Source organism: Rhagoletis pomonella, unplaced genomic scaffold, assembly GCF_013731165.1.
Source record: "Rhagoletis pomonella isolate Grant_MI unplaced genomic scaffold, Rhpom_1.0 Rhpom_scaffold_00006, whole genome shotgun sequence".
NCBI classification, from domain to species: domain Eukaryota; kingdom Metazoa; phylum Arthropoda; class Insecta; order Diptera; family Tephritidae; genus Rhagoletis; species Rhagoletis pomonella.
The window spans coordinates 35,153,584-35,168,077 of NW_023458560.1; the positions used below are offsets into that span (position 1 = coordinate 35,153,584).

General features: G+C 32.0%; 1 protein-coding gene across 9 annotated transcripts in view; it reads right to left on the minus strand.

Annotated features, from left to right (window-relative positions):
- Nucleotides 1–315: 315 nt before the first annotated feature.
- LOC118740640 (CD109 antigen-like) overlaps nucleotides 316–14,494 on the minus strand; it is a 124,359-nt gene continuing 110,180 nt past the window's right edge. For 4 of the 9 annotated variants that reach the window (XM_036472242.1, XM_036472245.1, XM_036472244.1 and 1 more), the window contains exons 7-8: nucleotides 5,770–5,943; nucleotides 316–530 (exon numbers count right to left, since the gene is read on the minus strand). In XM_036472242.1, the coding sequence (XP_036328135.1) occupies nucleotides 334–530; nucleotides 5,770–5,943 (371 nt within the window). In that variant the 3' untranslated portion in view covers nucleotides 316–333. Of the gene's footprint in view, nucleotides 531–4,661; nucleotides 4,952–5,125; nucleotides 5,504–5,769; nucleotides 5,944–8,963; nucleotides 9,956–13,540; nucleotides 13,782–14,494 lie in introns of those variants that run through there. The other 5 variants (XM_036472253.1, XM_036472248.1, XM_036472250.1 and 2 more) reach the window with 5 other exon arrangements.

Here is a 14,494-nt window from a genome sequence, read left to right on the forward strand (position 1 = left end):
GAAGAAATGCATTTAAAAAATCGCAATCGTAAAAGTTTGAAGACAGAAAAAAGTGTTCAAAAACGTGTAATAATAAAAAAAAAATCTTGGCTGACAGCGCAGAAAGGAATTACACCCAAAATAGCAGGTAATGAATTATGAAATGTGAGTAAATTGTTTATTGACCTCAGCAGTGGGGCTATTCTCAAAAAGCCATTCGAAAATTGTCGCTAACTCGTTTGAGAATAGCCCCACGGAGTTGAAATGACGTATTGCACTTTACTCTTTTAGCTCTTTAATCTTGCTTCCGTAAAAACCTCGATCGGTATACAAAGTCTTAACAAATTTCATTATTTACATGTCGTTGTTATCGAAAATCCATGACTCAGCAAATTCTTGACGAATCTTTGGACTTATATTTGCGTCAATTGGGCTTGCTGAGGTAGTTGCATAGAACATTGGTGGTGAAGTTGTAGTAATAAAACCATTAAATGCTGCCATTGCAGGGATAGGCCGACCGAGAGCTAAAGGCCTGATATGATAGAAGAGTTCTAGAAAAATGCATAAGTTTCAGCGAATTAGGCACGAGGTAGGCATGATGGTCAAATACAGTAAAAAGGGGAACTCAAACGAACATACATACATACATAAATAGATTATAATAAAATATTTAAGAAAATATATGTGTAAAATCCGCGGTATTTAAATTTACAGCAAATGGTGATTTTTCTAATAAATAGTAATTCAAAAATGAGCCAAAATAGGGATAATAGTGACAAAACCTCACATAAATCTGGAATAAAAATTGTCTTACAGTTTTAATACAAAAAGTTTCCTAAAAACTGGCATAAAGAGTAATATTAAACTTATTACGAAAAGATGAGAAGAAGAAACCTAAAACAGGCATAAATAAAGTATTTATTCAAAGCTAAAAAAAAATATACTTCGATTTTTTAGTGAAGCATCATTAAGCTAGAGTAAAAATGCACTAAAAATTTACGTAAAGAGTGGCATACAATAAGATTGGGAAACTGGTGTAAAGACTGGCATGAAAAGTGCTATCATTTTGGAGGTCAAAAGTACATACATATGTTAAAGACTATTAATTGGTGTATAATAAAAAGAAAATCAAACTGGTATAAATACATTTTCGATTTGTGGATGATGCTTTATTAAGCTAGAGTAAAAAGTGGTTAAAAAACTATTATAGAATTTATTTAGAAACTGATATAAAATTGAGTACTAAACTGTTATAAGATAAGGTCATAAACTGGTATAAAAATGTGTGTCATAATGGCATAAAAGTAAGTTATAAGCTGGTATAAAATTAAGTAATAAGGGGTTGTAAAATTCAGCAATAAAGTGGTATAAAATTAAGTAACAAGCTGATATAAAACAAAGCAATAAATTGGTATAAAACAAAGTAATAAACTGATAAACTTATGTAATAAATTTATTTAGAATAAAGTAACAAACTGGTATAAAATGAAGTAATAAACTTATACAAAATAAAGTCATAAACTGGTATAAAATTAAGTAATAAACTGCTGATTAGCTCATTGAGAGGGCAGACCAGAATGATTGCATGTGTGTATATAAAAAAAATATTTATTAGTGCGAAAAAGGTGGGTAGACACTGCGGCAAATGGTAAAGTCCATTTACCACCTCTGCATGATTGCAAGTCATGCAGAGTCTGCAAAAGACTCCGGAACAGTTTCCTGAGGATGCATCAGACTAGGCCGAGCATACTTTGAAGTGCCACCAAAATAAAACTTTAGAAAGTTTTATTATCTACATGGCAGTTGAGAAGTGCACATGCAAAAATTTCATAAATTGCACAAAGACAATTTCTGCACATGCAGCGGTGTTAGCAGTCGCGCCTAAACCACTGGGGCAAAACTAAGTAAGAAACTTGTATAAAATTTATTAATAAACCGGTATAAAGTAAAGGAATAAACCGGTACAAAATCAAATAATAAACTGGTATACAATTAAGTAATAAACTGGTGTAAAACCGGGGTAATACACTATCACAAAATCGAGTAATAAAGTGGTATAAAACCTAGTAATAAACTGGTATAAAAACTAACCTGAAAAGAGTTAATAAAATGGCTGATTTATGTCAAAAAACCGATATCAAACTGGTTTACGAAATTCTTAACTCATTTCCTGTTGAATTAAGTGCATTAGCTAAAATAAAAATTTATTAGAAATGTATGTAAATACCTAGAAAAAAATCCTATGTAGAAGATATATATATAACTGGTATACTAGCCGTATAAAAACTAGTATATAGTATAATACTATTATAAAACTGGCATAAAATGGCATATCAATTTATGTGAAGTTTCGTCAATCTGGAGCAATAAGCATGAAGTCTTTCAAAGAAGCAAAACGTACTTCTTTTGGAGCAGTGCCAGGCAAAATGCACACACAGACACCTAGCACACTCAGCGCACATAGCCTCGAGAGGCTACTAGCTCCCTGGCTATTGTAGTAGTTTTGATGGTAATTCCGAGACTGTCAGACAGACCGGGTCTGTCCTAATACTACAGGAAGAACTTTGCAATTACTTTCTTAGTTTGATAGCTGGCTTTAAAAGGATTTCAGGATCATACAAATTTTCGTCTTTGGTGGATCATAAAAACCGCTAAAATCAAGTTTTTTTCATAACTCTTTTATTTATTACTCGATTTAAAGGTGTGGTACATGATTGAAAAGGAAATTGAGTACTGTAAATCTTTATTACATCCTTTCTCTCGAGAATGTCTCCTTAGTCCCCTTAGTTCTACCCCAATTAATTTCGGCTTGATATTGTTATCTCCGTAAATTTAGAAGAAGGTGTAAAGCACCACCAGTAACTTCACCGGGGCTAAATGAGTTCCGCTCAAGGCTTACGAACGAATCTAATTTCTTAAGCTGAATTTATACATCGATTGTTAGACCAGCAATTGTGAGGTGACAAGTCTTAAACTACTTACCAAAGTACAACGGATATGTATGATCTGCATCAGCTGAGCTAATGAGGTAGCTGTCCATTTAAGAGAAACAGCTCAATAGCACCCGAGACTCCTGGGATACTCTCGTATTATAAACTAATTTGGTTCTTGATTTGCCCGGCGGAACGAACTGTTATGTTCAAATCTTCGTTCTGAATAGAAATTTCTCCATGGAGATCCCAAGCATGGAGGTTGTATTAAAATTTTCACAGAGGGTTCGATGCTTAATGACATAGTGGGAGGAAACCGATTTTTCTGCGAAACCCTATACTTTTCTGCTCATTTATTTTACCAGATTATATTAGTGTTTTGCCGGCTGAGGTTACAGCCGGAGATAGCTGTAAAGAACAGTCTTAGTATTGTTTAGGTTCCTGATCAAACGGATATGGAGAGATCTGTATGGGGCACGAACTTGGTAGAATCGAACAAGATACGGAAGTTTGTATTCTTTATGAAGAGATATAACACCATCGGAGCTCAGATGGGCCATTGTCCGCCTTTCTTCGCCTACCTATGTTTGTGGAGTAGCGTATAAAAATCTTAAATGCCCGCCGAGGTTCATCCGAGACTATAACTGAATGAGTAAGGGGGAGATAATCTTTTCCAGTTGTCATTTCAATATGTACATTCTTTTACGAAGAGTTTTAAGTCTCGATTAATACCTTGTTAAAGAGAGGTATACTTTTTTATTAAATTTGGTATAAAGATGGTTGGTATAAGACTTGGATAAAAAGATAAAAACTCATGCAAAGTTTTGTGTTAAAGATAATAAATTTGTTTTATGTAAACTAGTATAAAACTTACAAATAGTTATACCAGTATAAAAACTTCCAATATTCTGGTGCATATTTGTTTTAAAATAGTCTATCAAAAAGGTCCTCAAACACAAGATTTGGCATAAAAACTGATCTGGTATAATTTAATTTAAAAAATCAACCATAAAAGTATTTAATATAAAATGTGGTATGAAACTAGTATAAAATGGTTTAAAACTGGCGTGAAGCGAATACGAAAACTCGCATGAAACTTGCACAAAAACTGTTGTAAGAGCCGTATAAAGTTTTTTGTTGGTTTACAATTTTGTGTCCATCTATTATAAAAATTTGGTAAGAAAACTAGTATAAAATTTGGTATAAAAACTGTTATAAGACTTCTACAATTATTTGTATTACAATCAATATAAAAATCTATAAAAATTTCTTTAAAACCTAATGAAAAAAGCCGATAATAAAACTGGTATAAAAAATTGAGTTGGTATAACTACATCTAATAAAAAATCAAGTAATAAAACTATTAAACACTCTGACTCTGGCTCACAAAAAACTGTTATAAAAACTGACAAATAACTGGTATAAAACCCGTATAAAAATTTATGTTGGTTTAAAATTCTGTGTAAATCTCTTATTAAATTTGAGAAGAAAACTACTAGACAATTTGGTATAAAATCTGCTATAAAACTCTTACAATCATTTGCACTACAATAAATATAAAAACTGATAAAACCTGGTTTAAAACCTATCAAACAACGCTGATATAAAACTGGTATAAAAAATAAAATTGGCATAAATATATCTAATAAAAAATTAGATATTATAATTGTTAACCACAAAAGCTGGCAATCATTGATACATAAAAATACTAAGAGCAGGCATTCACAATAAATATTAGAGAAAAACATTATCCACACAAATGAAACTTTACATAGCGCTCAAAATCTTATTTAGTATACAAAATTTTTTAGCCAAATCATACGCCATCAAGAAGCCTAAATTTTCAAAAATCCAATTTTCAATAAAATTGTGACGCGCTTGCAATGCCAAAGCAGCAACACCCTCCAGCGGCCCAGCAGTGGTGCAGCTGGCTGTCATCGTCCATGTGCTTGTAGAAGTTTCTCTGCGATTACCGGAAGCGCCACTAATTGGCACATGGCCACCACTGGAACCCGCTGCTGTAGGTCGCGTTTTTCTATGGCCTATTTGAAAAATATATTGGAATGCATGAGGGGAAGTGTAAATGATCTGACTATGATTGCGGGTATTATTCCTTAATACCTATAAAAAATGATTCATTCAGGTAAATATTGCATGCATCCGTAAAAAATATTTACTTAAATATAACTGCTTAGACTAAATTTAACATAAAATCAATGTTTTAATTTTGACTGATAATTTTGAATGCTTCGATTTTTTGGTTCTATGAAATGAAATTTCCAAATGAAGTATGCACCCAATGCATTCTCGAGCACAATGCACTTTAAATAAAAAAGTATTAACAAGTTTTTATTACTCAAGAGTTTCAAATATCCAGTTTTCCAAAAACGTTTTGCGTACTGCGATTACTGGTGTTGGTGGTCTTACTACCCAATTTTCGGTTTCGATTTCGGCTTTTTTATAATGTCTACGAAATGGTAAAGGACTCTGATGGTAGCGTACTCGTGAGCTTATTCTCGATCGAAGAAAAATATCATTTCCGAATGGATACTTCTGAATAGGATAATGTCTGATAAGATAATGATGGCGCAAAGCTGCAAGTTATGGAGTCCAAAAGAGAGAGAGAGAGAGAGCAAAACAATTTTTATTTCGATCGTGAATAGCAAATGAAAAAGTTTTCAGTATTTTTTTTCGATGACACAATGGGCGGAAAACGCGTGTAAGAGAAGCATTAAAAAGGAGTAGAAATGTTGAAGCATCGTTCGTTAAGCGTTAAGTGGCATTTATGTGGTTTACAATTACTTAGCATCAAGTGGCATTTCAACATCTGAACACATCCATGTGTGCTCTTTGTACGTACGTATCGGTGGGTGTACACGTCGCTCATGTAAATGCGCCGCAAAATATGCTATATCATCTATGGCATTTTCTCTGAAAGCGGCTTCTGCGGCTTCTGCGGCAATAATATCAATATCATGGAAAATAAGCTCTTCTTCTGCTATCGGAGAGATGGTCCAATATGTAAGCTGAGCCTCTATTGAGTTGAAATAAATACGAAATAAGCGGGTGATATTTCTCTTTAGAATCTACATACATATGTACATACATATCTTTCGTATACCAATATGTATGTAGATATTTTCACGTTGTTCATTTCCCCAACAAAAATGTTTCTTCCAAACTCAGTAAACTTATTGAATATTTTATGAATTTAACGCACATGAAAACTAAATAAAAAATCTGGCGACCATGAGCTCTGAAAACAACTTATGGGAAGGTGACTTTTGTATGTTTTTGAAGTGTGTTGCCCAAAGGATTGCAAAACAAGTAAGAGCAGCGCTGTCTTCGGCTATGCCGAAGGCTTCATACCTTTCATGAACATCTGCAAATTTTAGTTTGACAGGTTACTGATTTTGAATACATCTGCATACATCGATAGAGGAGTTACATACTTATATAAAAAATCGCATCTAAACAATCAGAGGTATGGAAGATATACTTTATATGGCACCAATCTAAGTGATTTTCACTGCTATGTGATCGGTATGTAAACCGGTAACACAATTTTTTGGATTTAGTTTCCTACATAAAGGAGATATATCGCAAAAACTGGTATCTGAACAATCAGTGCTATAGGAGATAAAGCTTATACAGCATAGATTTTGACGATTTTCTCAGTAGACTTTGTATTATTATTTATAAAATATCTTACGAAATTTAGCGGTTTTAGCTGTTCAAATAAAGGAGTTTTACAGTAAAATCCTATATCTGAACAATCAGATGTATGGAATATATATGTTGTAGTCACCCGATCCTTGTTATTTTCACTGTAAGTATTCTGTTAATAATGAGTGAAAATGGTGCGAAATTTCATGTTCCTAGCTGCATAAATGGAGGAGTTATGATAAAAGACCTCTTATCTGAACAATCAGTTGTATAGGGGCTGCAGGCTATAGTGACCACAGTGCAAAATTTCATGTGCCTAGCTACATAAATGGATGAATTATAACGAAAAATCTCATATCTGAACAATCAGTTGTATGGGAGCTATAGGTTATAGTTATCCGATCTTTTTAATTTTCACTGTAAGTTTTCTGTTGATAATTATTGAAAACAGTGCGGAATTTCCTGTTCCCAGCTATATAAATGGAGGAGTTATAACGAAAAATTTTATATCTGAACAATCAGTTGTATGGGAGCTATAGGTTGTAATGAACCGATCTTTGTAATTTTCTCCGTAAGCATTCTGTTGATAATGGGTGCAAGTGCTGCAAAATTTCATGTTCGTAGCTGCATAAATGGAGAAGTTATAACGAAAAATCTCATATCTGAACAATCAGTTGTATGGGAGCTATATGTTAAAGTGGTCCGATTCTTCCGGTTCCGACAAATGATTAATACATTATAAAAATACACCCACCTACCAAATTTGATCCGGATATCTCTAAAACTGAGAGACTAAATTGCATACAAACAGACAGACAGACGGGCAGACGGACAGACGGACATGGATAAATCAACTCAGCTCGACGATCTGATCATATAAGTATACACTTTAATGGGTCTATCTCTTCTTATTCTGGTACTTACAAACATCGGACCAAAGTTATAATACCATTTCATGCTCATGAAAGGTATAAAAACCGCTAATTACATCCCGAAAATATCTTAAATTTGGTATATACATACATATATACGTCTGAGACACAAGGACAACGCTATCTTATAGAACTATGGAGCAGATGACGCACCTGGTATATCATATGTATCACTCCATAGCAGTTATAATCAGCAAGAGAAGCTTTTTAAAGCTTTCCAAAAAAGAGCTTTTACTCCCTGATGGTCACTTATCTCGTGCAGTATTGAAAAGGGAGAGCTTTCAACTTGTCTGCCTTTATAAGGCAGTAACGATCAGTGAGAGCTTTTACTCTCTGCGAGTATATATAAAATGTATAGATTGCTTTAAAAGGCAGAGAGAGCTTTTTCTCTGCACGCACCTATACAAAATGTATATAAAGCTTAAAAGAGCTTTGCCCGCGGGCAAGGCAGTGCCCATCAGTGCTTTAAAAAGCATACTAAATACGTGAGATATGTTTTGGTCGTGCCCAAAAGCTGCAATGGGCAGAGTAAAAGCTCTCAGCGCTGACACTAGGCTATTCCGACGATAAAACCGTTTTCGAGCTTAATACATGAGTATTGGTTCTGGTAATAATAAAATATACATAACAGAGGAATCTTATAAAGATGGATTCAAATAGATATTATAAGTTATTTTAAACGATGCACAGTGCTTAGAAACTAAAGTTTATTGTTCATTTCTCAACAAATTTTATCAATTATTTTTTTTATGCAAAAAAAACTAATTATTTTAATGAAGGCCTATAAAATTTACGAGGGACTTGTTGAGTCCGGTTTTTGAATTTTCATTTGTTTAGATAAAACACAAAAAAAAAATCACAAAAAAATAATAATTTGAATTTTGGGAAAAGTTTTAGGTAAGTAGGTAAGAAGTCGCTTCGTTTTTTAACGGTTTTGGGTTTTAGCTGACAGAGCTAGGCATTCCATATAAAAAACATTTCGAGTACAATTAATATGGAAGAAAATGCCTCGCATAGTCCTACCTATTTTACTTCTAAAAATCCAAAAAACCGAAAGATTATTTTAAATTTTGGTAATTTTTTTTATTTTAAAGTTTTTTCTGCGACATTTTCTTCTTGAACTTTAAACTTGCATTTTATTATTCTAAAATTTAAAAAATTTTACTTCTGTTGTACTTTGGGCCAAAAAATTTATAATAAATAAAAAACAATTTAAAAGACGGCCCGGAGATTTTATAAGTTTCAATGAATCAAATTAATTGAAAAATCAACGCTCTAGATGATTCTGATCAGTAAATTCCAATTCCACACCACTGTACGACGCCAAAGCCTAACCAGAACTGACCACGAACCTAAAGCGAAAAAAGTTTAATTGGAAATTTGGTATTTTTAACATCGAAAGGGAACTCGGAACCATTCTAACCCAACCTAAAATTGTGAAGACACTAATTAAAAAAATTTGTGTAACTAGAACTAAAGCATCTATGCATTCTCTTCGCCTTAATTTAGTTAAAAAAAATACAGATAAGTTTAATAAAAACCAGGAAGCACTTGTATGTATGGGAAAGCATCGTTGTGGACTGCCTTAGCTCAAATACCATTTCTTAAATTTTTTCTATGAGCAGGTTTTGAGATAACGGAATTTTTGTGTGATCGGTGTAGGATTTTAGTAATCTTTTTTTTTTGCAGATAAGGCCTCTTATTACAATGAGTTATTCATTTGAGAGACAATTAAGCTATGCGTCAAACGGTATACCAAATGTTGTGAACGGCCCAAAACTGAGTTGTAGCTCTTCAAAGTAAAAAAAATTTCGAATTTTCGCGACTAAAAAAAAAATTATTTTTGCAAACCCTAGTAGCCAACATTGAAAACCATTTTAGAATTTCGAAATTTTCTGGGGACAAATGAAAGGCATGTCTCATACAAAATTATGATGTTGATATTTAGAGGACATCCTTAATACATATGTATTTTGTATGTCAGTTTGATATGCAGCGAAATCATATTTAAAAAAAAATAAGGCAATTTTTTAAGGAAGTACATAGACTCTGGATAAAATTCAATAATAAAGCAGCACATATTTAAGCTACAATACAATAAAATTTACTATTAAATTATTTTCAAAACAGTGTTACATACTTATACCAAGTTTTGAGCGTTACAAACCAAATATTTACTACTTGAGCACCATACCCCCGTACATGCAATACGTAAAATATTAAAGATTTACATATCTACGTATAGTATGTGTATGTGTAGGTATAACAAAGTTATTTACATATCTTTGCCGCTGAATATCCAGACTTCAGCAAAATCTTTACGTAAGTTCATTGACGTGGTTACTTTCGTGGTTCCCACACTTTCGCTATCAATCTCACTTTCATTCTCTTCAAATGCGAGTGGCATAAGTATCACATCGTTATCCCATAGTAGAACCTTATGTGGATCTATATATGTATGTAGGTAGTTATTTATTCCAATATGTCAAAAATTAAGTATGTATTTATTTTCTTCATGTGCTTGCACGAAGATACCACGTAACACAGGGCTTGAGTTTAGCCTTTAGTTCTCTCTAAGAAACCAAAGGTCCATTTAGAATGAACCACGAAAATCTTTTGCATAGAATTTTAGATAGCCTCCAAAAACTTCATTTCGCGAAATCAAAACCTTTTTTTCTTGGGTTTGAGGTATAACTTAACATTCTACGTATTTAAATGAAAATATGATTTTTTCTTGTATCGGATAAAAATATAGATCACTAGCGCCCGAAAATATCAAAATATTTTTTTCAAACATTTATTTTTATGCAGAAATCTTTCTAAATCATCTCGATAAATCATCAAAAAGAAAATTTTGTTGAAAATTTAGTTTATGTTTTTTGGTGTTAGTACTCGATATGGTCATAAGACGGTCCTTAAACATCAGAAATTCGATAAAAATTCCTTCTATATTTTTTCTTCTTTATGTGCATGTATAAAGTTTTATAGGTGTAGGAGGACGGTAACCCTTGCATACACAGAATTGTACAGTTTTTAGAGCTGCATCAAAGTAACTGCACGTTTTTTTTTCATTTTTTTCGGTAATGGTTAAGTTAGGTTAACATGGCAATTCTGGCAAGTGTCTTTCAACTCACCACAGTCTTTCAAAATATGAAATTCTTTCGAAAGACTAATTCAAAGATCTACCATGGGGAGGACTAAGCATTATATGTTTGTATTTTAGCAATCAGTTTTCTAAAAATTAAATGATATTAAAAAAATATATATTTTTTCTTTCTAAAATAACAAAAACCAAAAATTTTAAGAAAATTAATTAAAAAAAAAATTGATTAAACAAAAAAGAAAAAAACAATAAATTAAGTTTCTAAACATTAAATGATATTAAATACTATGTTTTCTTTTAAAACAATAAAATCTAAAAAGTACAGAAAATTTAAGTAAAAAGGAAAACAATAATAATTATAAAAATTAAATAAAATCCAAAAAAATTTTATGAAATTAAAAACAAATGGTTTCCTATTTAAAATAATATATCCTAAAAATTAGAAGTAAACTAAATTAAAATTAAAAAAAAAAGTACAAAAATATAATATGTGACACGTAAAGTTAAAAGGGACTTACGGTCAGAAAAAATCGGTTTTCACTTTTTCATCTATTCATATAGTAAACGGGCCGCTCTTTCCAATGCAAAAAACCCCAGCTTTCTAGCTGCATTAGTTTTTTCACAATTTCACTTCAAAGTAAGGTACTTTCACAAAAAAAAAGTACAAACAAAATCAAAACTGACAAACTATTCTGAAATTAATCAAATTCGCTTGAAACTTGTTACTCGGTGGTTTTCGGGGTCGCTGATTACGAATCCGATGTTAGTTTTTCGAAATTCGGTGTCAACGACATTTTTGAGTTTCACATGAATCCGAACAAATTTTAAATTTTTCTCCGCCATATTGGATCCGCCATTTTGAATTTTTAAAAACGAACATCGGATTCGTAATCAGCGACACCAAAAACCCCCGAGTAACGAGTTTCAAGCGATTCCGATCAATTTTTAAAAACGTCATCCGCCATATTGGATCCGCCATTTTGAATTTTGGAAAACTAACATCGGATTCGTAATCAGCGACCCCGAAAACCCCCGAGTAACGAGTTTCAATCCATTAAAACGTTCAGAAGCATCAAAATCAACTTGGTAAACTTCAAAGTCGTTTTTCTCGAAATCTTTTTTTCTGCGCGTAGGTCCCGTTTAACTATACGTGTCACATATGATAATGATCCTAAAAATTAATCAAATAAAAAAAAATATTTTTAAGCAATAAAATATAAAAATTGAAAAAATCAAATTGCAAAAATGACATTAAAAAGAAGAATCCAAGTAATTTTTCAGCCAAAAACAACCGACTTCAATTTTCATATAAAAATTTAGGAGTACCGTTAATTTCTTCATAGTGCAATGACCGGGTGTAAACCAAATTAATATGGGACCGCCCTTGAGATGCCACGGTAGTAATCCAAAATTATGCGGTAACATACATGAAAAATAAAAAAATATTCTATCGAATTTATAACCTCCTCCTTTTTTTGGAAGTCGGTTAAAAATATATTTGTCTACAAAAATATATGTATAACAAATAGGTTTTTTTCCAAATTTCAAATAAATAAAAACAATATATATTTTTTCTATTTAGAGAAAAAAATTCTAAAAAGTAAAAGCAAATTTAAGAAAAAACATAATCTTAAAATAAGTCTTGTGTCCAGCCAGACAGGATTTATCCAAAATTTTTTAACCATGCGCTACATATTTTTGAATGAAAAGATAGTGACCAAATCAGCTTCAAACCTAATTCTACTTAGTCTTCAGAGACCCAAAGTAAAATTTAGGGAGCAATTTTATCATAAAGTATTTAACCATTTAATAGATCAGCTTGACCGGCCTTTTTAAAAGTATTCGTAAACGTTTAGATTACACATTTTTAGCTCACTTTGGGTCATACTCATAGATGCTCGTTCCTAAAATTAAAAAAAAATAATTGACAAAGCTACAAATTTCAACACAAAAAGGCACACATGAAACGTATTTAATTTAATTAAAACATAAAACTTCTTAATTCGCAATGGATGCACAATGTATGTATGCAGGTACATAATGAAAAAACTTTGTTAGACCAAATAAATTAAATAAAAAACAATACAAAAAACACAACTCACTTATGAAAATTGTAGAGAAAGTAACATAACAATTGCATTCCGACTAAGTGAATGAACAAAAAAATGCCAAAATCCATATAACTTCCCATAGTTTTAACTACAATGTACATTAGGCTGGGTCAAAAAAACACAGGAAAGTCAACCTTTTTGAATTTTCGTGCTGCCACCGCCTAGAACTAAAGAATATCGAAAACAAGGAGACGCATATTTTTTTTTAATTCGATATCAGTTTGTACTAGTTTGCTTTATATTTTGCATGTAGATAATATTTTTTTTTTTTTGAAAATTGCGGTAAAATCTTTAAAAAATAAATATTCTCTGATCGAAAAAAAAAGAATTCACTTCAGAAATCTTCCAAGAACAAAATTATGATGTAAATTTAAGTCAAACATTTAAGTAATTATTCTTTCAAAACGTGCGTTATGGGGACACAAAAATAAGTATTTTTTGTGCATAAGAGATGAGATTATCTACTATAAAAAAGTGGTTAGTAAAATTTTTTATTGTATTATTATTTTTATTCGACGAAAAAAAAGTATATTTGTTTTTGCTGGCGTGCCATGGCGGCACGATTTCAAAATAAAAAAGTACGGGTCACCGTATTTTTGACATTCTACATATAAATAAGGTTAGACTTTAAAAACAAAAATTAGAATTTGATTAAGACTGTCAAAATATACATAGATGCTTTTTTTACAAATGCGTAATTGTAAATAATATTAGTACATAAAATTATATGTTAAATGATGTACTTGAAAATTATGACTACATACATCTCTATGTAAAAACCAACAAAGCGAAACTAAGTTTTGTGCAGTATACTACTGAATGTTTTATAATTTTTTCTTTTACTTTTCATGGTTTAAGAAAATCCAATTCTCCATAAAATTTTGTCTCAAAGTCGGTGCTATAGCAGGCGCAGAACCTAAAGCTGGCGGGCCAGCGGCAAGGCCACCACCGCTCGCAAATGAACTAGCACCGGCAGGAAAAGCTGCTAATTGAAAAACTGTACCACCAAAACTGTCAAGAACTGGGCCACCGTAAGCTGCAAAACTCTGCCACTCCCATACTGGTTGTAAAATGCAAAAAAAACAAAAACGAAGTGAACAAATATTTATATTTCTGTGGTCATAAGCAATAACCGCCTAAGTCAAAAAACCTAAATTCGAGAAGAACCGTTTTAAACATTTGGATTGTTATGTTAACCTTATGGGGAAACCAAAATATATTCGTCTATAACTTTTTAAATAGCCCAGTTGGCGAGAGATGGGGATTTCACATACACATGGAATAGTACTATAGTACTATTAGAGTAGTTGCAAAATACGATAGCATATATAGCTCAATTATTTCTTAAGTCGACTTAAGCGGTTGTTGCTTATGACCACAGATTTATAGTAACGGTGCGAACCTCTCAGTCCCTTCAATAGACGACGAAACTTGCAGGTCAGGCAACGACGGAGTGCCAAACTCCATATTGTCTAACAAGGGTCGTCGAGCGAAAATCCGACCCCGGAAGGTAAACGAATTTTCAACATTTTCCCTCCAAACATATTCAATGTTTTTTTTTTTTTATAAAACTTCGCCTAAAGAGAGTTTTTTTGCTACATAGTTAAAATATAAATGACCCGGGCTAATATAAATATGTATTTATATGTAGAAGTGCAATTATAGGGTATTTATATAACAATGGATTCTAATGTATATACTACTTATGTATATACATAATTATAGGCGATGTATTTGCATTTACATACGTTTGCATTTACATAGAAAAGTTAG